This window comes from Neophocaena asiaeorientalis, unplaced genomic scaffold, assembly GCF_003031525.2.
Source record: "Neophocaena asiaeorientalis asiaeorientalis breed wild unplaced genomic scaffold, Neophocaena_asiaeorientalis_V1.1 scaffold152, whole genome shotgun sequence".
NCBI classification, from domain to species: domain Eukaryota; kingdom Metazoa; phylum Chordata; class Mammalia; order Artiodactyla; family Phocoenidae; genus Neophocaena; species Neophocaena asiaeorientalis.
This window is the reverse complement of record NW_020185338.1, coordinates 1757775-1782475: the sequence shown is the minus strand read 5'-3', so window position 1 is coordinate 1782475 and position 24701 is coordinate 1757775. Positions and strand designations below refer to the sequence as shown.

Below are 24701 nucleotides of genomic sequence, written 5' to 3'. Positions count from 1 at the left end.
TGTACTTGTCTTTGTGTCAATTACCATTATCTAACATATTCCATACATATTTTACTTGTTTATTTGTTATTATCTGCCTCGGGGGGAAATTTTTGTCTATTTTGTTAATTGCTGGATTACAACACCTAGATGGAACAGTGCCTGGATCACAGTAGATGTCCTCTCAATATTTGCTGAATGAATGGATAAAAACCACAAATTGTCCATAACTGTATATGTGAATAGTGGGTGCACAGATTCTGCTATATCATTTGCTATATTTTTATTACATTTGAAATATTGTATAATATAAAACATTTAAAAAGAAATTTGGAAAGTATAAGCATTTATTAATCATATTTACGCAACGTTAGTATTCCAGGGTGTCTCTTGCTAAATTCCCCTTATGGGTTTGAAAGTCCCTGACACTTAGAAAATAGATTAAAATAATCTATTTATAGGTTTATATATTCTGTTTATAGATTAATATATCCTACATTAATATAGAATATGATGGCTAAATATTGTTTTCAAGTAAATTAAAAAGTATATTTAACTTAATTTGAACAAATGGAATCTACAGTAGAAGTTTCTCTGAAAAGAATCTCAATTCAAAAGTTGTCCCCGCTAGCCCTGTGACATAATTTACATAAAACCTGCCCACTGAACTTGTACACTGAGCCTGCCATAAGAAATAGTATATGTTGAGACATGCACATTGTAACAGCAGAATCCTGTGAATGACATTAGAAACTAGGCATTTATTAGACAAAGATGTAATTTAAAACTTTCCTACAAATAAGAAAATTATGGGAGAATAACTTAAGATTCTCATTTGTATGTTTTAATTTTACTCATAGTCATCTGAAATCTGAATAGTACCTCTTTCAGTGGAAACTGATATTTACATTGTGTTTTACACTTTAAAAAAGTACTTTCACGAGCATTAACTCATTGCATCCATATGAAAATTGTATAAATTCGATATGACAGATATTATTTTACAGATGAAGAAACCAAGACTGAGAGGGGTTAATGACTAAGTGATTTGCCCAGTGTCACACAGCCAGGAAGTGGAGAACCGAAAAAGATCCTCTAACTTCAATATGTGTTCTTTCCACTACACTAAAATGCCTCTTCTATGTTCAAAGAATTAATTAATGAATAACATTATCTGAACGGAGCAAAGATTGCATTTTTCTATTTTCTGGAAAGAAAAATCCACAGGCCTTTTCCTTTTAAGTACAGCTACCATGTCAGTGAGTTATAATTAACTTAGCTACCTCTGTTTTAAATGTTGGGGTGTTATTTTTCTTCTAGTTTTATTTATCTACCTGGGGATTCATGTTAATAACCTGTTGTGAATTTTTTCAAATGCTCAATGTTAAATTATGAAAACACAGAATGCATATACTATAGTTAAGTATAGGATAATTAATAACACATGAATGTATCACTTTGACATTATTTTCTTATAAATAAGAACAGATGCCCTTTTTAGAAAAATGCCTTTAGAGTCTTCAATGTTAAAATCATATATCCAATACCTAGCAGACTGACTCACAGTAAGAACTCAACAAATGTTTGCTGAACTGTATTCTCAAAAAACCTTATGAAAAACATATATCAGGTGCAGATATTTAGAAATGTCTTCTTTTATTCTCAGAATTACAAGGGATTTGTGAAATTATGTGGTTGAGAAAAGAACATATCAGTAAAAGTATCAAATTTGTATAGTGCTCATTATCATATAAAAGATTGTTAAGGCTTCTAAAATAAATCAATTTTATCCAGTATACAATTTAGTTTAGCAAATTACAATCTAGAAATAATTATATGAGGTAATGATGAATACTTCTAAAATCTAGGCTCATGAGGGCAAGGAATTTGTTTCTTTCACCACCATATTTCTAGGGTCTAGTACAATACCTGGCACATAGTAGGTACTCAATAAACATTTGCTGAATTATTAAATTAACAAATATACAGAGAGATGAGTAGTACACCATGAGTAGAAACTTCAAACATGTCTAAAAAGTAATTCCTGAAAATTAAGTATTTCTCAGATCAAATGAGAACAGAATTTGTAATACACAAAACTGTGATAAACTGAAAAAGAAGCAGATCTGGGTGGGGGAATATTAATTCAGGTTTGGAAATGCTGGGCTTGTGTGATCTATGAGAGAGTCAAGGGGAGACACACTAGGGGCATGTTTGGGTCTGGAGCCCAGAAGAGTGGCCAGGGTTGGCCATGTATATTTGGGAATCACCAGTGTACAGGGAGAGAGTGCAAGCATAAAAAGAGTAGAGTACCTAGGACTGAACTGTGAGGAACCCTCAGGTAGAAGAGAAAGAGCCTGCAAAAGACAGTGAGAGAGAGAAGGAAAGGCAGGGGAGCACAGCATCACAGAAGCCAGGGTGAGATGCAATTTCCAGTTCAACACCACTAGGTAGATGAGGGCTCAAAAATACCTAAAATGGGGACTTCCCTGGTGGCGCAGTGGTTAGGAATGCCCCTGCCAATGCAGGCGACACGGGTTGGAGCCCTGGTCCGGGGGGATCCCACATGCCACGGAGCAACTAAGCCCGTGCACCACAACTACTGAGCCTGCGCACCACAACTACTGAGCCCACGTGCCACAGCTACTGAAGCTGGCGCACGTAGAGCCTGTGCTCCACAACAAGAGAGGCCACCGTGGTGAGAAGCCCACACACCACAACAAAGAGTAGCCCCTGCTCGCCATACTAGAGGGAGCCCGCGTGCAGCAACAAAGACCCAACACAGCCAAAAAAAAAAAAAAAAAAACCTAAAATGGAGGTCAATAGTGGCCTTGGCAAGAACAGGTTCAGTCAATTGGTAGGAGGTGCAAGCCACACTGGAGTAGATTAAGGGGTGAGTGACCTGTGGGTAATAGACTGCACAGACAAATACTGACAAAGGAGAACATAGGACAACAACTAGAAGGGAATAGGGGATTCTGAGATTGTTTGCTGTTCATCAGTCAGTCCATTCATCCATTCATCTCTCCATTTTCAGACACTTAAGATGGGAGAGACTAGGCTTGCTTAAATGGTGACAGAAAGCATCCAAGCAGAAGAAGAAGAGGTAGAAAAGAAGAGGGGTCAGTTACAGATAGAGGTAGAGATGTATAATCTCTCTATATAAACTGGAAACCAGGGAGGAAACTCCTCAAAGTGAAGTTTAAGCTGAAAACGAAGGAGGTAGCGTAGGAATAGACAAAAAAGAAGCTCATTCCAAGAAATGATATAAGTCAGGCTGACATGGGAAACCAAAAAGGAATGCTAGCTAATCAAAATAGAAATTGTTGGATGGGAATATTTTGAGGTGCAATAGGTCTAGGCAGGGACACTTGCTAAGCGGATGCCAGGTGGAATAAGGGGGGAGCAAAGGACCATTAGATCAAGTTTTAGGGGACTCAGAAAAGGAGAGTCCCTACTTGAGCCCTAAGAGTTAAACCTGAAGCCTAGCAAGCCAGTATGTCCTCTTCAGCTAAGAGGAAGAATGAGCTGGTAGTCTGAGAGGAGAAGACAGATGAAACTGTAAGGCTTAATAACACATGACTATAACACATAATTACATGAAATGCAGCTAGGTTGCATTGTGAATAAGGGAGTCTATAAATTACTTCTCCACTTCAGATTGAATCCCATTGTTTCATTTTTGCACCTAAATAACCAATTGCTCCAAAACTGCGATATCCGACAAGAATTTCCCTCATTCCCTTGAGGAATAGCTGTTGAATTGACCAGCAGAAAACACAAGTCTCTCTTGTGAGAAGTGACGCAGCTGATTCAGTAACCCAGCAGTTCTGACCAATTTGTATTACTGTATTAAAACCCAACAATTCTGATCATGTTTGATTTTTGTTTACCTCTTGCTTTGGTTTCAAACATTTTGCTCTTCCTCAGTGCCAAAGTCTGTTTCTGCCTACTGCCAAATGATCAGCCACACATGTCCAGAAATACAGGATTCACGAACTGATTCTTTCATTGTAGTATCACCAGAACCTAGCCTAATGTCTAGCAGATAGAAGTCTCTCAACAAACACTGATGAAGTGAATGAGTAAATGTACGTGCGGTTCCACGGCGAGAGAAAAAAGTGATCACCAACTCTCTCTATGCAGGGGGAGTCCTCCATCTTTACATGCCAAGGGTCCTTTGACAGTCTGTTGAAGCCGACAGACCCCTTCTCAGAATAATGTTTTTACATATATTGTAGGACAGAGCAAACTAATGATATTGAAATACAATGAAATCAAAATATAAAGAGAAATTGTGACATCATCACAAATGTGCTTCTGCGGCATAGGCTGGGCTTGCTAAGCCACAGGCATCACTGCAGGGAGATCTGGCTGGGCCAGTTCACTGGCAAAACCACTAGCCGACAGCATCTGTAGATTTCTGTTCTCAGTTAGAGAGGAATGCTCCCAGGTCTTGTCTAGGAAGCCACCGTTCTCAGAAGGAAGGGGCAGCAAGAGGCCATGGCAGCTCCACAGTGTACTGTGGCAATCTACACGCCACCCCCTAGCTTTGACGGTGTCCTCTCCCTCAACCGTGCCCCTTGTCCCTGAATCCATAGTTTTGTCTATTTAACCTTGTCAGTCTTCCATGAGGGTCAGAAAGGCAAGGTTTCCTACGGGGATAGTGTATATCTGAGACCTGGGGGGTACCTATTTCTTATACAGACTTCCAACTAATCCTCTTGTGTCCTGCACTCTTGCTTTGAGCGATGCCTGGTGCCCCCAATTCCTGAGCCTTTCTGGGGGTCAGAGGTGCAAATTAGCCTGCTTTGCGGATTCTCATATTACTGGCTTAGGATTCAGCTGTCTCAGGCGTGTTACATCAGTTACAACTAGTATTTCTGCTGTCCATCTTCCAGAATCTGGTTGCTGTGTTCCCCTCTCCCTTTTGAGTATATGCCTATTTTACACCTTTACTTTTACTTGTAGTAGGGTTTAGTGAGGAAACAACCATCAACATATTTCAGCTGTCACATTTTTCAAGTTGCCACTAAAATTTTTAACAAAGTTTGAGAAATCAAACTTTGAAGAAAAATCCTCAAAAATTCACCTCATCTTTTTCATAACTATGATTTTTCTATCAAAGATAATCAACATATTGTTAAACCCTCAGGTTCACGAAGGCAGAGACCATTTCCCTTTTGTCACTGTATTATCCAATATCTAGCATAGTAGAGGTGGTCAATAAATATTTATTGACAAGTGATTGAATGAATATAGATATGAGAAAAAATTAGGATCCTTTGTTTTCATAATTTTAGTACTTATCTAACTCACCTAGGACTGCTTTGGCAATATTCTAAAAAGCAAACAATCAGAAATAGATACACCTAATTTGGAACCCAAATTACAGTAAAGAAGTCCTTTATTACAAAAATTTAACTGTGATTCTGTATACTATAACAATAATTTCTTGGATAGAAAGGAACTGGCATTCAAATTACTTAGTTGTCTTGAAAAACTAGCAGTGTAAAAATGTACTTTTTATTACAACTGCTACATAAAAAGTATCTAATTACAACTAACAAATGTACAATTTTAAATGTTATTAAATAAATCTTTAATAATAAACAAATTTTAATCAATGCTGAAAACACAAAGTCCTTCATATTTAAAATCTGTACATTAGCTATTACATTTTAGTTTGTATGGGCAAAAAAACAGCAAGTTTATTAAAAAATTAGGCCTAGTAGATCCTTGCTATTCTTGTCAAGTGAGTTCAGAGAGCCATCATGACGTGTCCTACCTTGTAATTATAATGTAAACTGTATGTGCTTTGTTTTGTAATTCTTTACTGGCTATTATCTAAGCCATGATTTTCCTACAAGGCCCAAAGCGTTATTTTAAAATTTCAGTTATATTTTATGGAGAAAGTTAAATGCATAATTTTGTTTTGTTTTTAACTGGGGAATTCTGTTATATCCGTAAAAGGATTACTGGAATTCTAGCAGGATGGTTCCATGGTAATTTTAAACTAAAAACTTTACAGTTATCCATGTCAAAATATTCCTCTGGGCAAACTTGTACAAAAGTCCATAATCTGTTTAGTACTATCCTATTAAACGCTCATTCTATAGCTAATTTTTCATCATTGTTTACATTCTGTTTTACTAACTTCAAATTAAAATATAATACTCACTTCATCAGCCACAAACTCCTTACTCAGACCAAAATCTGTCAGCACCACATGGCCATTAGAATCAAGTAGAATATTCTCAAGCTTAATGTCACGGTATATAATCCCCAACTGTAAAAACAAACAAATATGCATATTAAAATAACAATTTCCAAAAAATAAATTAGAAAAGTCTTTCTTATCTACCTTAAAAACAAACCAAAAAAAGGCATTCTCCTGCTCAGGGTGCTATGACGGCTCTTAGTCACAGGTCGGGGCAAATCTAAATTCCTCCATCTCAGGGTTTATCTGCAGGGTTCCCTCTGCAACCATGTCTTCATGCTCCATATAAGGAGGGTACATTCCTGTCGGACTAGCTTCTGTTGGGTCTACTTTGACTACTGCTTCTTCCTGGGTTACTGTTCTTGATGGATTTCATCCTCACTCCAGATGATCTTCAGGTGCTTTCTTAGCCAATTCATGTCCATCACTTCTAATGGCTTCAGACGGCTTTCCTGAGTAACCACTTCCCACACTGGTCATTTCTTTGTTTTTATTCCTATAGCATCTATATTTACATCGTACTTACATAAAAGTAATTGATATTTTCTAGGTACTTCCTGTTCTTGATATAACCATATCCAAACTTTGTTTTTTCACTTTTTATGCATTTACCTAGTATCTAGCACAGTGTCATATATCAAATAGGTAATTAATAAAGGCTTGTTGAATAATACACTCCTAAACATGAAGGCTGAAGATCACAGGTTAATTTTAGTTGATCTTTAGTTCTAAATAAGCAACGTAAATCAATTAGATATTTAAATATCCTTCTATTTTGTTTTGTATGTAAGTTTTATAGTAAAACACTTCAGCTCTATGACATAAATGAATCTACCCAAGTTATATAAGAAGTACTTGATATGCATGAATTCCACGTTCCATGTTATGTCAGCCCGAATTAAATGTTTTTAAACTTAGAAACACTGCTTTCCTCAACACTAAGTATATGAAAAGTAAGATTCTTAATGCTTTCTTAAAATTGAAACAAAAAATTACACAAGGAAAAACACTAGGCAATTTTCTTCCAAGAACCTCAGTGGGGTTTTTTTTTCATATTTTAAAACACTATTATATATTGTAAATGCACAGTCTGTTAGACATTTGACTTGAAGCCTTACAAGCACCTAACAACCAGTATGACTTTTTTTTTAACAACCTCTTTGGAAAAGATTTTAGGAATAAGTCATTTACTACCTGCTTTACCTCATCACTTACAAGTAAACTCCCCGTTTTTGTCTCTTCCTGAGAAACTCAGTGTTAGTAGCTATATCAAGATTATCATTATTAGCTTTGTGTTATATCTCTTTGTATTTATCTTTTTAGGTAGTCAGATTAAGAGAAATTTAGCTAAGATCTAATCTGCTATATACTTCCCTCTATATCAATTACATATATATCTTGTACTCATCATGTTCTCTACCTCTGTGTTTCTGATTACCCTGTTTTAATAATAATGAATGTTCATGAATTTTCCCTTTAAGAAACAGAATTAACAGTCTTCATACTAACCAAAAACTGAATTTACTAGCTTACCTGTCAGAGCTTTGTATTTTGTTTGTGTTTACTCTGGTATTTATGGTGATTTCCACCATCGTTTTTATATTAAAAAAATTACATCTGATTCCCCTAAGCATAAAACAAAGCTTTTCAGCCTATTCCCTGGCCCAATTTGGCTCATGTATAAAAATGTCCTAACTACTTTATACCCCACAAAAATAACCATAGGCATAAAGCTCATCCCCACACCACCAATTCTATCAGAAGGAATACAGATGCCTGTTCCTATCACTTCAGTTCAGCTCCCACCTTACACTCCCCTTCCTTTCACTCCATGGCACTGCAGCCCTGTGCCCCAGAGCCTTCTCTACTTCCCTCCTGTTCTTAGACGTTTTTTCATTCACTCTCCTTAGAATTCCTCTTCTGAACCCTGTCTCCCTCTACCTGCCCAGTTGTGTTCCTGTTCTGGGCTAGATCTACCCATTTCTTGATGCATTCCTTCTTATATCTTCTCATCATCTTTTCTCACAGCCTCTCCCACCCATTACCTCCATCCTGCAATTCTAATCTCCCTGCCCCTTTAAAAATGTCATCCTTTTTCCTTGCCTTTTTCCTTCATTTCTCTCCATTCTTTTTTATGCTCCATAATCAGCACTTCCATATTTTTTATCTGTAATCTAGTGTAGCATCTGAATATATAACAAAGAAAAACAGCAGCTTTATGATTTACCTGTATCATCTGAATTTAGCGACTCGAGTATCCTCCTATGGTCTCACACAACTTTGATAAGAATTATTCTAGTACTTTCTATTTCTTGGAAATACACACAAGCCTAGTCTACATAATGACTGTTTGCTTCTATAGTAATGCTTCCTCATTAAAAAAATATTTTTAGTCAAAATTTCTTGGATCAAGATTAATAGTATCTGAAATAATATTTTGTAAAAGTTTAAACCGATTTTATAGAGTTCAAACAGCATCACATACATATATGAATTCCACTGAAAAAGTTGAGTAACTGAGTTCATGCCACATGAAGGCAACGGAGCAGGAGGGAGGGAGGGGGAGCAAGAGAGGACCTTAGGGGTGAACCAAATGGAAAAGAAAGCGAGAGTGGGAGAGGGGGATAGCTGGGTAGCATAGGTAAGTGCTTCTTTCAAATATTCCAAGCTAATTGGGAAACATACTCCGAAGATGCACAGGCAGAGTCTGCAATGGAGTAAGTCACAATTAAGGAAATACATATTATGACTTGTGGGTTCATCTTAAAGGTTATTTTAAGAATGAAAATCCTTTATTCTAATGATACTTTGTAATAAGCATCAGAATTTTTCATGAACAAAATCAAAAAAATGCTCAGGTTCTACCTTATTAATCTGCAACCCAGAAACTATAAAAGGAAACTAGACTTTTACAAAGGGAACAATGAAATTGAAAAAATTGGTAATGGTCTATGAGTGTGCTTCCACAATCTCCACCAAGACAATGACATGTAAACGCATTAGCTCTTTTAGCTCCATCATTACCTCAGTTACTAGATTTTTAAAAAAAGGAAATCCCAAAGGTTAAGCATCTCTTACCTTGTGGAGATGTTCGAGGGCAAGCACGATCTCTCCAACATAGATCTGCACCTCATGCTCTGTGAAACGCTCTCTTTGAGAAAGATGAGTAAAAAGTTCTCCACCATTTATATAATCTAAAAATGAAATATATTTTTTCTGTCTTTGACTTGTATTCATAAACTACAGGAAATATTTCCTTTTAACCACTTTGGATTAACCATAAGGCATTGATTTTAATACATCATTTTTGTATAATTCTTAGTATATAGTTTCATATAGAATATATTACTAAATTCATATAAATACAGTTCCATAAGTTAATGACTACCCTAAACCACAATCAAATGAATTTGCATAGAGTATTACTATTAAAACTATTACATGAAATCTGCATATTTTAAAATAATTTTCCCAAATCCAGCATATCAGAAGCCTCTGCCATTACCATACACTTCTTAACTTGCTGTAAAGAACCAAAACATCAACCACCATAATAACTAAAAAATGAAAAAAACAAAACAAAACTCCCAGCCTTTCCTTTGTAGTAGTGGCCGGTCACTATTTTTAAGCAGATTCCCTATTTTCCAAAATTGTCTATGGAGAGCCCTTCTAAAAATGTATATTAGGTAGCAGGTAGCCTTCTTATGGTTCCACATAACTCAAAAGTAGCACAACATGGCTGAATCAAAACACCTGAAACTAAATGATTCCCATTTGCCTTTCAATTTGCCCATTTTATCCCAAGAGGAATAATGAAATAAGAGAGAAAAAAGCTACAGTGAGACATAAATTAGGAGCTGAATAAGCCACAACTGTGTTCATAACAGGCTCTAAGACATTTATCGATAAACTGATAATAGTTTCATCAGAAACTAACCATTACTATCTTACACAACATTTGTGTGTAAGAAACAATGTACACCTAGAAAACAGTCACAGATATAGATTAAAGCTTTTCTCCTAAAAAAAAATCTGAAAAGCATGTATCCCAAGTATATTCATTTGTCAAGTTTACCACAATTTGATAAAAGACCAAAGCAAAATCTTCATTAACTCACAAATTTTTAAGTTGACCGTTTTTCAAATTCCAAACAGCTGATGCAACAGAATGAAAGAACTCTAAAAGCTGGTTGTTTTGCAATGTATTTTGCAAAGCACATGCCAGCAAAAAGCACTGCCCTTTTAAGACTTTCGTATTTTGCCAAGAGGTTTTAATTATATCTTAACACAAAGCTAATTATTAAAAAGGTGTAAAGGAACACAGCATTCCTGCAAACTAACAGTGAATTTTTTCTACCTTTTAAGTAGTCACTTATTTAAATCTAATGCTGATGTTTATGCATATGGTTTCCATAGTTAGTCATGGTACAGAAATAGGCATTCAGAGGTCAGTTGACCAACTGACAAACTCCTACACACCCTTGAATGTCCTACTTAATTATCTCATCTTCAATAACCACTCCAGCAGAGTTGATCACTTCCTTTTATGTTACCCCCTGTGTTTATTAAAAACTTATACCACTGCAATTATCTTGCTGCACTGAAAATGTCTATTTGCATACTTCCTTTCTCTGCTAAACTCTGAGCTTTTTAAAGTCATGATCAATGTATTCATCTTTAAAAAAAATAATCACTCTGAAACTCAAAGGCAAGTGAGTTGTAAAAAAAAATAAATAAATAACCCAATGTACTCCTGTCTTTGAGGCAACTTAATATAATCCAAAGAACCAGGGCTTTATAATCAATAAACCTGAACTAGACAATGGCTCCACTGTGTCCTGTCTTGAGCAAATAAAGTCTCTCTCAGTGTTAGTTCTTTATCTATAAAATGGGAATCAGAACTACTATAGATTATTGTTTCTTGAAACATAGAAAGTGTTTTATTTGCATTTACTGGGGAGACTAAGAAAAATTAACTACAAATCTAAGAAGACAAACTTAAAACAACATCGTCACCTACTTCCTACTTGTAGAATAGACCAACAGCCCAAGGTGAAGACTTGACATTCATAAAATAAATATGCTTTATTTGTAGGTACAGGGTTGCACACTTTATAAGGTGAACAGCCAACTCTATCCAGTGGTCCAAGCTGTCAACATTGGTAAGGTAGATATATAGGCTGCAAAAGGACTGTAACAGCAGGAGCTGCGATACCTGGAGTGGTGTTACAGGGTAAGTTCTATCAATAGCAGGGATATGAGGTTAGTGGGAATCTCTGTAAGATAAGTACCTAGTACCCTCAGTTGTTATAATTCTAGTTGTTTTGTTTGGTATGTAGTGGTATCTCGTTATGGTTTTAATTTGCATTTTCCTGAATAATAATGATATTTAGTATCTTTCTGTGCCTTATTGGACATTTCTATATCTTCTTTTGTGAAATGTCTATTAAGGGTTTTTTCTTTTTTGCCCCTTTTGGTTTTTTCTTTTTTATTCACAATATAATTCACATACCATGAAATTCACCAATTTGAAGTGTAAAATTCAATGGTTTTTAGTATATTCAGAGTTGTGCAGCCATCACCACATTCAATTTTAAAATATTTTCACACACTCCCCCCGCAGAAATCCCAATTTATGTTTCTCCTTTAGTTGCTTGTGCTTTTTAAAAAAATTTTATTTATTTATTCATTTATTTATATCTTGGCTGAGTTGGGTCTTCGTTGCTGTGCGCAGGCTTTCTCCAGTTGCGGTGAGCGGGGGCTACTCTTCATTGCGGTGCACGGGCTTCTCATTGTGGTGGCTTCTCTTGTTGCGGAACACAGGATCTAAGTGTGCAGGCTTCAGTACTTGTGGCTCGTGGGCTCTAGAGCACAGGCTCAGTAGTTGTGGCGCACGGCCTTAGCTGCGCGCGGCATGTGGGATCTTGCCAGACCAGGGCTTGAACCCGTGTCCCCTGCATTGGCAGGCAGATTCTTAACCACTGCGCCACCAGGGAAGCCCAGTTGCTTGTGCTTTTGATGTCACATTTAAGAAATCACTGCCAAAACCAAGGTCACAAAAATTTACCCCTATGTTTTCTTCTAAGAGATTTATAGGTTTAGTTCTTACTTTTCATCTTTGATCCATTTTGAGTTAAGTTTTGTGTATGTTGTGAGTTATGGGCCCAATTTCATACTTTTGCATATGGTTATCCAGCTGTTCCAGCACCATAGTTTAAAAGACTGTTCTTTCCTCATTGGCACCCTTGTCAAAAAATCAATTGACAGTAAATGTGAGGGTTTATTTCTGGACTCTCAATTCTAATCTATTATCTATATGTCTATCTTTATTCCAGTGCCACACTTCTTGATTATTGTAGCTTTGTAGTAAGTTTTAAAAGTGTGAGTCTTCCAACTTAATTCTTCCTTTTCAAAATTGTTTTAGCTATTCTAAAGTTCCTTGAGTTTTCCGTACAATTTTAGGATGACTTTGTCAATTTCCATAAAAAATAAGCTGGGATTTTGAGAGAGGTTTCTTAAATCTATAGATCAATTTGGGGAGTATTGCCATCTTAGTAATATAAAGACTTTCAATCCATAAACATAGAATCTTTTACCATCATGAAGTATCCCTTTTTATCTCTAGTATACGTTTTTGTTAAGTATATTTTGTCTGATATTAGTATAGCCGCTCCTGCTTTCTTGTGGTTGCCGTTTGCACGATTTATCTTTTCCTATCCTTTTTCTTTTTAACCTGTTTGTACCTTTGAATATACAGGGTATCTCCTGTAAACAGTATATAGTTGAATCTTTCCCCCGTCTGACAATCTCTGTCTTTTGATTGTACTGATTAATCCATTCACATTTAATGTTATTATTGATATAGTTGGACTTATGTCTTGCTATTTTACTTTTTTGTTTTCTACATATTTCATATCTTTATTTGTTCCTCTATTCCTCCTTACTTCTTTCTTTTTCATTAAGTAAATATTTTCTAGTGTAACATTTTAATTTCTTTAATGAATTTCACTTTTTTTAGTTATTTTCTTAGTGGTTGCTCTATGGCTTACCATACACACATTATCACAGTTTCAGATTTATACCAACTTAATTCCAGTGATATATAGAAACATTTCTCCTACATAGCTCTATTCTTTCTTCCTCCCTTTTGAGCTATTATTGTTATACATAGTATAACTATGTTAACAAATCCAACAATACATTATAATTATTACCTTATATAGATTTATGTCTTTCAAAGAGGCTGAAAGAAAAGAGATTAAGTACATATTTAGAGTTTGTCATATTAGCCTTCCTATTTACCATTTTTGGTCCTCTTTATTTTTTCTTGTGGCCCCTGGAGCTGGAGAGCACAGAGGTTTCTGGCTATTGTAAGGATTTCAGATTTTACTCTGAATGAAATAAGAAGCCTCTGGAAGATTGAGTACAACAGTGGTATGATAAGACTTCCATTTTAACAGGATCAATGACTCTGGCTGCCGTGTTAACTTTCAAGAGGGAAAGTAGGGAGATCACTTGCAGTAAACAAGGAGAGATGATGGAGCCTAGGAGAAAGGTGACAGCTTGGTGGTGGTAAGGACCCAGCCCTACCTGAGCACATGAAGAGATGGAATTGGTGTTACCTGAGATGGGGAAGGCTGCAGGAAGGACAAATTTGGAAGGGATGATCCAGAGTTCACCTTTGGAAATGAGGAATGCACAGTGTCTAACAAATAGTAAACGCTCAATAAATGGTAGTCATCATCATCACCATCACCATATTGAATTATTTATTCTAAGACTGTTAAAAGGTAAAAAAGAGCCCCTCTGGAATCCTTTTAGGAAAAGGAAGAGAAATTTCTTATGGCCAGTTAGATCATTAGGAGGAGGTTGCATATAAATTCCTTGAAATTATGCACAATTTTTTCAAGTATATGTGTGCATTCTACTGACAAGAGAGGGTCCACAGCTTTTATCAGATTTTCCAAGGAGTTACAAGCCAAAGAAGTTTTCAGAACATCACTCAAAAGACAGCATTAAAAATCTGAATGGAAAAGTGCCTACGAAGTTTATTTACAAACAAACCAATGAATGCGGGCTGCCAGCACATGGGAAACATCTGAGAGTAGCGTCTTACAGCTCACCAGCACCATTAACTTCATCATCACAGCGCACGCACCCAGCGCCATTTCTCCTGAGCATTTAGATTGCTTCTCCCTGACTTCCGGCCTTGCTTGGCATAGCTGTCCTTGAGCTTACTGTATTTAGAGCTGGACTAGTGAGGTTCAGAGCTTTAAAAAGTGAAATGGAGCATGAAGTTTTCATTGTTAACAAGATCTCTGCCTACTGAGGATGTGTTGGAACTGCATTTCTGGTCTCTTTACACCTCTGTATTTATCCAGACAGCTAGCAACTCTGTTAGGGGAAGGTTAGGGCTTGGCCTTGAAACTAAAAACAACTTAGCCAGGAAGTGACATAACAAATAAAACAAAATTTAGAAAAGACTACAGGGATATTATTCAATTTGAGTTGAATTATTGATATAAAATTTTTACTCTCTTGAAAGAGAACACTGGAATCAAGAATGCAGGCAGATTCTGGGACAGAGTTAGCAGTGGCATGAATATGGTCAAAGACATCAATGAAAACCCAGATCATTACTAACATCTGAGAGGAAGAGTCTTCTCAGCTTTATAACTCATGCAACATCCACTTTCCCCTACCCCCCATCCCACCCCTTTCCCACTGGGCATAAATTACATTTCTCCATAAAAAAGACTTATTTAAAAGTTCAGATGGAATAAAGCACGTGAGTGGAAACTGTCTACTACTAGAATTATTTAAGACCTACTCTGCCTGGTGGGCCTTGGTCCATGCCAACTCATCTACCCTGAATACTTTCCTGTCAAAATTATGGATTCATTAGAATTCTAGAAATTAGATTTCTCAGGTCTCTGTCAATTTCTTTCTCAACAAACTGCAAGCATGAGGGATTTTTTTTAAGCCAATGCCAACGGCTTTTATTCTCTTCATGATAAGAAACAGCATGAGAGTATCCAGTTTTTACTGATATTCCTGAGGCTTTTTGCCTCTGTGGACGTACAACGAAAATGGACTAAGTGGTGTTGGCTCAGTTTACACTCCTGGCTACTGCCGTTTGTGTAGAAGCAGCATCTTAGTAACCCAGGTTAGTCACGGTAAGTGGGAAAGGGCTCCTGGCAGATAAGAACTAAGCGATGTAAAACAGGGTTTTGGCTGCCTTCCTTTAAAATCTGTATCTCATCACAGCTCACTGCTTTTAAGACTAGACAAAGAAATAACAACTAGAGATACTGGGCACTTTCTATGTGCCTGTTCTATTTGGATATGATAACAAATTTGATCCTCATAAACAATGCTACGAAGTTGGTGCTATTAAAATAATAGTATAATCCCCAGAGAAAACAGGTAATCTCTAGAAAATAGTGAAACCCAGAGAGGTTAAAAAAATTACCCAGAGTTGCATATCTGTTAAGTGAGAGAATAAGGATTATGAACATGGGCAGTCTGACTCTAAAACAGTGATTTTTTAAAATGCTATATAGGTTGCCCTTTTCCCCCTCCTGGTATGGTTTTTACTATCATTTATCAGGAGCAGCCCCACTGGGCAACTGGTATTGCTAATTACTGTCAGAAAAACTGTCTAAAATCAACTATCCTGACCTTCAAATATCTGAAAGGCTTAGAGCCAATAATTCTATATATTTGGTCATAAAGTTTCTCTCTTTTACATGCTTTTCTTAATCAAGTTTTGGCGGGCTCATCAGAATGTCACAGTACTCAGAAGGAGACATTCCTAGGGGGCTGTACTAAGATTTCTTTTTAATGTCCACAGTAAACAATGAGTCTCCATCTTTTTTGAGAATGTGCTAACCTAAGATTATTGCTGACATATTTCTGACATAGAACTTAAGAAAGTCAATTTATATCTTGTAGGAGAGGGCCCAGGGCTGTTTTCTCCAAAAAAGTACTTGGCCTTGCCCTGCAGTTCTCATCTTAACCCACCTGCCTGTTAAAGCAGATGGCTCTGAATCTGACCACAAAGAGCTACATTCTAGGTTCTTGTCAGAGAGTAGAACCTCATATTGCCTGCAGTCCAAATCTCATCATATGTTCAGTTGTGAGAAATAATACATACAGGACAATAAATGTCATCTTTACATCTTTCTCATTATTTACTATAATGACTTCAGACAAAGCTACAAACTTGCATAACACTGTTTTGGAAAAATTATGCTCTAATCTTGTTCCATAGGCTTACATGATAAGGGATAGTGGTATAAAACTTGGAATTATATCCTTAGTCAAGGAAGGCTGGTGAAAATTGTCCATTGTATCTGGGCCCTATTTAAAAAGCTTTTCCTAGATCATAATACCTTACCTATGGGTTTTTTTTTTAATGTCTTGATACAATTTCAAACATACAAAAAGTATTTGCAAGAACAGCACAAGTAATCCCCATATAACCAGTATGCAAATTCACCAACTGTTTATATTTTGCTTCATTGGCTTTAGTATTCTCTGTGTAATTCCCCCGAGCCAACTGAGAATAAGTTGGAGACATCAAGCTCCTATTCCTTCAGTGTGCAAATACTAAAAAAAGAATGCCCTTTCATATAACCACAGTACAATTATCAATATCAGAAACTTTATGATAAAAATACTATTATCTAATCTATACTCTCTATTCAAAGTTTGTCATTTGCCCCACTAATGCTCTTTGTAGCTACTCTTCCCCAGCCAAGGATCTGGTTTATGATCACATATGCATCGGATATCATGGCTGTTTAGACTCTGATCCTAAGTCACAACATACGTACATATTAATTTTATTAACTGCTGCCAATGTTTACAGGTACCTTCCTCCAAAAGTCGTGTATATTCCCCACTAGCAGTGAATGGATGCCTTAGAAAACAAAGTTCTCACCAACTCTTGATATTATCATTATCTTTAGTTTCTACCAATTTGATAGGCATTTCAAATTGGACACAGAAATTTTGAAGGTGCAGAAGAAAGAAGCGGGGGAGAAAATCTGAGAGTTTGCAGCAGCCGGATAGATTTGATAGATTTTCAGTGGCAGTAGGACAAGTGGGCACCTCAGACAGGGAAGACGACGTTGATAAGGCTGCAGGGCTGAGAAGTTGTAAGAGGTTAGCAAAAGTCACATGCCACTCAGGAGAGAGGAGTAAAATGTCTGCTAACCTCTGTGAAATTCTGTTGAGACTATCAGCATGAATTTCAGACCAGACCCAGCTGACACATTTTGGAGACATATGAGAGAAGCTTAGAAAGCTGGTACTGGAAAACAAGTTTAGAGAGTAATCAAAGCAACTGTCATGTCAGGCGAGGAGGAAGGTTAACAGGGCAAGTGGTTCTCGTGTGCCAGACCAGGCAGATGCCAGGCCAGTAAAGAGGCACGTGGAACCCAAAGATGGTGCGGGGAAAGGGGCAGGAAAGACTCGAGGGAAGGCAGGGTCAATGAGGATTGAAGAACAGGCCCAGGGAGTGTGAGAAAGGAGAAAAAGAGAAGATCACGGTCAAAGAAGAAAGCTGATTAGAGGTCTTAGACGTGCGACTGGTTTTAGTGACAAGGCCCAATGTATGGCTAGGCTTATGAATGGCTACAGTGAAGTAAAGGTTAAAACATCACAAGTCAAGGTGACTTGACATGGTGTTGGCATGGTTATCAATACGGCTGCTAAAATTGTGGAAGGGGATGGAAGGAAACCGGACGAAAGGGAAGCTAGACCTGAATAAGTCACTGGAAAAGGCAAGCACATGTCCCAGGAGTCAGTTAAGTACAGGATTGAGGTTAGGGAGTTGGAAAAAAGCGCCTTCACAAATGAAGCTCTGATGGGAAATGACTTTTAAATGATGTTTAACTACCATTACTTTGTTGAGCGTAAGAGTAGGATGGAGCAATGGGACCTATCCAGCAGCCCCTCTGTAAAAGGGCTGCTGGGTAAGTACCATGTTCCAAGGACAGGAGGTTTTACTTAAGATAAATAAGGCACACTCGGTTAAGATTTAGGGTGCTTATGCACACGGGGTTATCCACCGAGCACAATGGAAGGGGTTAGAAGAGGAAGATAAGGGAAAGAATGAGGTTTAAGCAGGGGAAGAATAATTTTAAAATTCCTAAAGACATTTTTTTAAAAAATCTCCAAAGCTTCTAAAATAGTAGACACAAAGTTCAGCTTTATAGAGAGTGTAGTCCACAAATAGATTCATACTTCTCTAATGACGTTTTACCTTTTACTCTAAAAGCTTATTGAAATGTATGCTGTCAGAAAACAAAGTTGAAATGTGGCACCGATGAGGCATATGAAAGTCCCAGAGCAATTTTCTCTCTGCCAGGTACAGGGTCTGACACTAGCAAATATAAAGCATCCACTAATATCAGTTGCATGAATTGAATAAACATGCAATACTCTGCTTACTGGCTGCTGTAGCCATATAGGAGAACTAGGGCAGATTTTTCATCTCAAGTTTATTAACAGTAAAAGTAGAAAGAAATAGTTAAATATTATAATAGCTAAAAATCTGCAATTCAGATAGACCAATGGGCAGCAAAAAAGAAGGGGAAAAGGAAAAGGAAATGGGTAATAACATAGCAAGAACACATTTCCTGATGAACATATCTCTTAAATTCTGATCTCTTCCCCTCCTAGAAACGTTTGGAATAAGTCTTAAGATTCATTCTGTTCACAACTGAAGAAGAGAAGGGGACCATCAATAGTACACGTTTGTGACAATAATTATAAATAAACAAGTGAATAAGTATGATATGCTCTCAGGAGCTGTGAGGCACATTTCATCAATGTGACTCTTACGAAAAAACATTTATCAACTGGGCTTCCCTGGTGGCGCAGTGGTTGAGAATCTGCCTGCCGATGCAGGGGACACGGGTTCGAGCCCTGGTCTGGGAAGATCCCACATGCCGCGGAGCAGCGGGGCCCGTGAGCCACAGTTACTGAGCCTGCGCGTCTGGAGCCTGTGCTCCGCAACGGGAGAGGCCGCGATAGTGAGAGGCCCGCGCACCGCGATGAAGAGTGGCCTCCGCTTGCCACAAATAGAGAAAGCCCTCGCACAGAAGTGAAGACCCAACACAGCCATAAAAAAATTAATTAATTAAAAAAAAAAAAAAAATGGGGGAATGAGGCCCCCAAACTTTAAAAAAAAAAAAAAAATGGGGGAATGAGGCCCCCAAACTTTAAAAAAAAAAAAAAAATGGGGGAATGAGGCCCCCAAACTTTAAAAAAAAAAAAAAAATGGGGGAATGAGGCCCCCAAACTTTAAAAAAAAAAAAAAAAGAATGAGGGATTGAGGCCACCAACATTTAAAAAAAAAAAAAAAATTTATCAACTTAAAATTATGCTGAGATTTATTTACAGTCCATACAATGGAATACCTCATATGAGGCTTGTATAGACTACTGATTCCTTGATTAAACTAAAAGGAACTTCCTATATGAAAAAGATTATATCTCAATTCATTTGTAGTTGCTAAATGATCTTCTTTATATGTAGAAAGGCTTATACTCTATATCCATAAAATAGGAATATAAATAATTCCGACTCACACATAAGATTGTCATGGTGATTAAATGAGCTATTGAGAGTTAAACTTGGGCCAAACATGCAGTAAGCCTTTATCTAAAACTGACTATTGACTACTGTTATTATTTACAGACATCAGTTACAATTCACAGAACTGAAAAATAATGACGTTTAATTATAATGAATTTAAAATAAAATTCAAACTTATGGTGTCCTGACTTACCTATTCTCTCAATGTAAGCATAATTTCGAAGCTTATAAATGTTTAATATATATCTCTACAAAGCACTACAGGGTCTAATTAGTTTTAGTCGGTATTAAGCAAAAGAGAAATTTTCTTAAATAACTGACACTTTAGTGCAATCCTCATATTTAAAAATTGCAGAGATATCTGGGTTTTATTCAAATGCAAATAAATTGCTTTTAAAGATTTTTATGTGACAGTAGTTGGGAGTGCCAGATGAAGCACTCTGATGTTGTGCTTCTAAGAAGCATAAAAATAACACAGAAATCACACAAATAATGTGAAAATTCAAAGTCACAAAATCTCTCCCACTTTAAAACACGACCATCCTCCCTAAATCCCGTATGTCCCATCTTCTCTTCTCTTCTTCCTTTCACGGCAAAAGTTCTTTAAAGAGTGCTCTACATGTCTGATCTGACTCTCCTTACTTACTCTCCATTCACTTCCTATTGCTGCTGTAACAAATTACTACAGATTTGGTGGCTTAAAACAAGACAAGTTTATTATTTTATGTTGTAGATTAGAAGTTTGGTGTGGGTGTCACTGGGCCAAAATCAAGGTGTCAGCAGAGCTGCACTTATTCTGGAAGTTTTAGGGGAAAGTCTGTTTCCTGCCTTTTCCAGCTTCAAGAGGCTGCCCACATTCCTTGGCTCATGGCCTCTTCCTGCATCTTCTAAGCCAGCAGTGGCAGCTGAGTCACTTCCCACACTGCATCACTCTAACCTCTTCTGTAGGCATATCTCCATCTGACTCTCCTCTTCTGCCTTCCTCTTCCACTTTTATGGGCCCCCCCAGGGAATCCAGGATGATCTCCCTATTTTAAGGCCAGCTGACTAACAACTTTAATTCTATCTGCAACTTTAATTCCCTTAATTTGTTTGTCATGTAACCCAACATGCTCACAAGTCCTGAGGATGAGAATGTCAGCAGCCTTGGGTGGCTGTTAGTCTGCCTACCACAGCCTCTATTCACTCCTAAACACAGGGCTGTTCCACTTCCACCCCCATAACACCAGTATAGTCTAAGGTTTAAAACAACCTCATGTTACTAAAGTAAATGGATACTTTGCAGTCCTCATGTTTCTTGACTTTTCAGCTGCACTTTGCAAACCAAGAGAAAGAATATTTCAGGAAGAGCACAGCACAAGAATCATCCCTGTGGGTCCAGCCCAAAGTGAGTCTCCCCCAATGGTTGTGTTAAAGCCACTTAATTTGAGGTAGCTTATTATGCAGAAAAGGCTAATAGATACACTAGTAACTTGTAGATCATGCTTGTAACAAAGTGTCTTGCTCAAGATCACACAGTTATTAATTGATGAAGCTGGAATTTAAATCCAAGTTCATTTGACTCTCAAATCTAAAGGCCCTGCATGGCCCGCCTTTATTACATTATATTCATATTTACCTTCCTGTCTTTAGGCTATCACAGATGCTGGGTGAAGCCTTGTGTCTGTAATGTTCATCCCTATCCCCTCCTGTTGCTCCTCTAACTTCTATTTTTCCTCTTAAGTTACACTTTAAATGTCACTTCTCTGGATGGTCTTCCCTAATAACCCAGAATAGACTTAGGTCTTTTCACTAGTAATCTCTGCATTTCCTTCCAACTACTTACTTCAAGGGTTATTACTTAATTGTGTACTAATTTGTTTAATGTCTGTTCCCCTTTTAGATTATAAGGCCCGGAGGACAAGAATCTTGTCTAGGTTGTTTGCTACTCTTATCCAAGCACCTGGCACATAGTGAACAGGCAAGAATTTGTAGCATGAATGAAGAGTTCTACAACTGACAATATCTTGATGCAGTTCACTTGTTGTATCAAAGGGCCAATATCCCAAGAGTCCTCCAAGAAACTTACACAATGAACTTGAAGAATCTGAAGCCATATATTATCTCTTAGATGCGCCATCATTTATTCCTCTCCTTTCAAGTTCTGCAAGACTCCTGTGCTTCTAAGTAGCTCATTATTAGGCCCATGAACTGTGGGAAAAAGGCTTCACCAAAAGTTTGGCTGAAGTTTATGTCTAGAGAAGTAACAAGTCAGAATGCTCAGGACTTCTACCAATGTGCAATAATTCTAGTACTTTGACACATTAATATGTCCTTTAGAAAATAATTTAAAATTGCACTGTTAAAATGCCAGATTCTTTATTGTTCCCTTTTGAAAAAAGTTCTTTTTCTCTATCTTACTAGAATGACATTAATTTAGGTCAAACTTTTTTCATATTAGGGATGTAATTTATGTCTCATTTCAATGACACTTAATTGACACAGATACTTAACAACAGCAAGTAGATTTTGTTTTGTTGTTGTAAGGTTGCCCCACCCTCAATAACATTTCTTCTTGGATATAGGATAGCATGTGTGTGTGTGTGTGTGTGTGTGTGTGTGTGTGTGTTTGTCTGTCTGTCTGTCTCTCTGTGTGTATAGGAAGATGGGTGGAAACTGGAGGACATAGAAGTAGCCTTTGAACTAGTAAATTTATTTTTTTAAACAGTGAATCAACTTTAAGAACTTGAACTGAAGATCACCACAAAATTTCCAGGATTCTAGAAACTCCCTAAGACAAAACTTTTAATATAGTTCTGACAATATCTCATGGGGCTATCATTAATGATACTGTATTATGAAAGCAGCTAAGAGAGTAGATCTTAAAAGTTCTCATCACAAGGAAAAAAATGTAACTATGTGAGGTGAAGGAAGTTAACTTATTGCAGTGATCATTTCACAATATATACATATATCAAATCATTATGTTGGGTACCTTAAACTAATATAATGTTACATGTCAATTATATCTCAAGAAGACTAGAAAAAATGTACCTCATGGGATTAACATTAGGGCAAACAGCATCTGCTTTCAATCAAAATTATTACTTTTAAAGTACATATTATTTAATTTACATTTCAAAACAAAAAAAATTAGGTGTTCAAGTCACCTGTAAGTATTTGCAACAATTTTTTCTATTCACACTATTAACATCACTGTTAAGAAGCCACGCTATTAGAGCATTAAGAACACGGAAAGAATTCACTTTGTCGAGAAGAAACACACATGTTAGTTGGTAGAGGACAGTTTCAGCTGCTCAAGACCTCTACACATTTGACTTGACTTAATGTTGAACCCAGAAACCTCTCTACTGTTTGTAGTTTACGTGCTTCTATTAACAGATGGAGAAACTGAAATCCACTGGAGATACTGAGTTCCATAAGCCTTAGAGTATTACTGAGAACTACAGAAACTTCCTGATAGCTCTGTTTTCCACTGAGGATGCAAAAGGATAACCATGTAAGGATCTGGCCAGCTTTTTAGGCTATGTCTTGTTCATGCAATCTCACAGAAATCTGCTGGTAGGAGAGGAAGTAGCCGAGTTAACTGACAGAAAGAAGGGCTAAAACCTACATCTCCTACTTTCAAAGAAAGAGTCTCTGTTCCGCTTTCACTCTCCAAACACCTACTTCTATCTAGTAATGCTCTGACTGACCTCTCGTCCTCTAGCCTTTTGATCTCAAATTCTCTTTAGAATTTCTCTGCTTCATATTTCTTCTTACAATGGCAGCTTCCAAAGAGCTAACTGCCATTATCCCATATTTCCCCCATCTTTCGGTACCTACCCACCCCCAACCATGCCCTGTTCCTTGGTCTTATTTTGTTTTTCCTACAAAATTTTCTGTTCCTTCGGAGACACTTCACGTACATCAATCCCACACATTCTGGTCCTCACTTCCACCTACTGTTCCTCCTCCAGACCACCTAAATCGTGCTTGATTGCTCCCTGTCTGGTGTCTCAAGTGCAGTCTTAATGTGATGGACCACACATACCTGAAGGTAATTTCTTTTTAATGTCACGCCAGAGTCATCTCACTTTTTCTGGTTTTAGCTCAACATTCGAATGGCACCTCTTGCGAATGCATTCCAGGGCATCAAAATCATTACAAAGTTCTGACAAAGACATATCTATTTATCAGTGCTGCGAATTAGTCATATTTACTTTAAAGTGAGGAAGCTCCTTCAGTCACTGTCTGTTTTGCTCTACACTGTAGAATGCAATGGATCATGAACGATTCTAATTGTTACCATCTCAGCAAGTATCCTCACCTCTGCAATTTCTGAGATGAAACTAATACTCGAAAGTGAAACTTTAATGTCTTAAATACCTTTTAGCTCATGTTGAAAGGATGATTCATGATGACAGAACTATCTACAAGGCAGGGGTGCCATTCATTACTGAGAATGCTCCTTGGCATCACCTTTATAAATACCTTTGTGATTTGCTTCTTTAGTGTCTTGTGAATTCTGATTAATCTAACAGTTTACACAGTCATAGATCAGCTGGTGTTTTGACAAAATTACTACTAACAGACATCAGAGAACACCAAAAGAAAAATTGTTTTTTATAGATTATTTCCTACGTAGCATTCCTTCCCACTGACAGTTGAAATGAATATGAGTTTTAAGAGAGAGAGAGAGAATAGATGAAAATATTTTTATATTTCTTGTTGTAAGCATGCAGAGAGAGGTACAGAAAAAGTGATAAAAAGAGGTATGGTCTCCATGTTATAAGATTTGGAAAGGCTAAAACAATATAAAGGAGAAAACCCATCAAATCTATATGATGCCATTAGATATAAATTAAAACAAAGCCTAAAAAGATATTAATAATGTGGAATTAAAAGAAAAAAA

The 24701-nt window shown here is 37.0% G+C and overlaps 1 protein-coding gene across 2 annotated transcripts in view; it reads right to left on the bottom strand.

The window, feature by feature from the left end:
- RPS6KA5 (ribosomal protein S6 kinase A5) overlaps positions 1-24701 on the bottom strand; it is a 174909-nt gene that overhangs the window by 64987 nt on the left and 85221 nt on the right. For both annotated transcript variants that reach the window (XM_024736245.1, XM_024736246.1), the window contains 2 exons: positions 9278-9393; positions 6161-6268 (listed from right to left, as the gene is read on the bottom strand). In XM_024736245.1, the coding sequence (XP_024592013.1) occupies positions 6161-6268; positions 9278-9393 (224 nt within the window). The remainder of the gene's footprint in view (positions 1-6160; positions 6269-9277; positions 9394-24701) is intronic.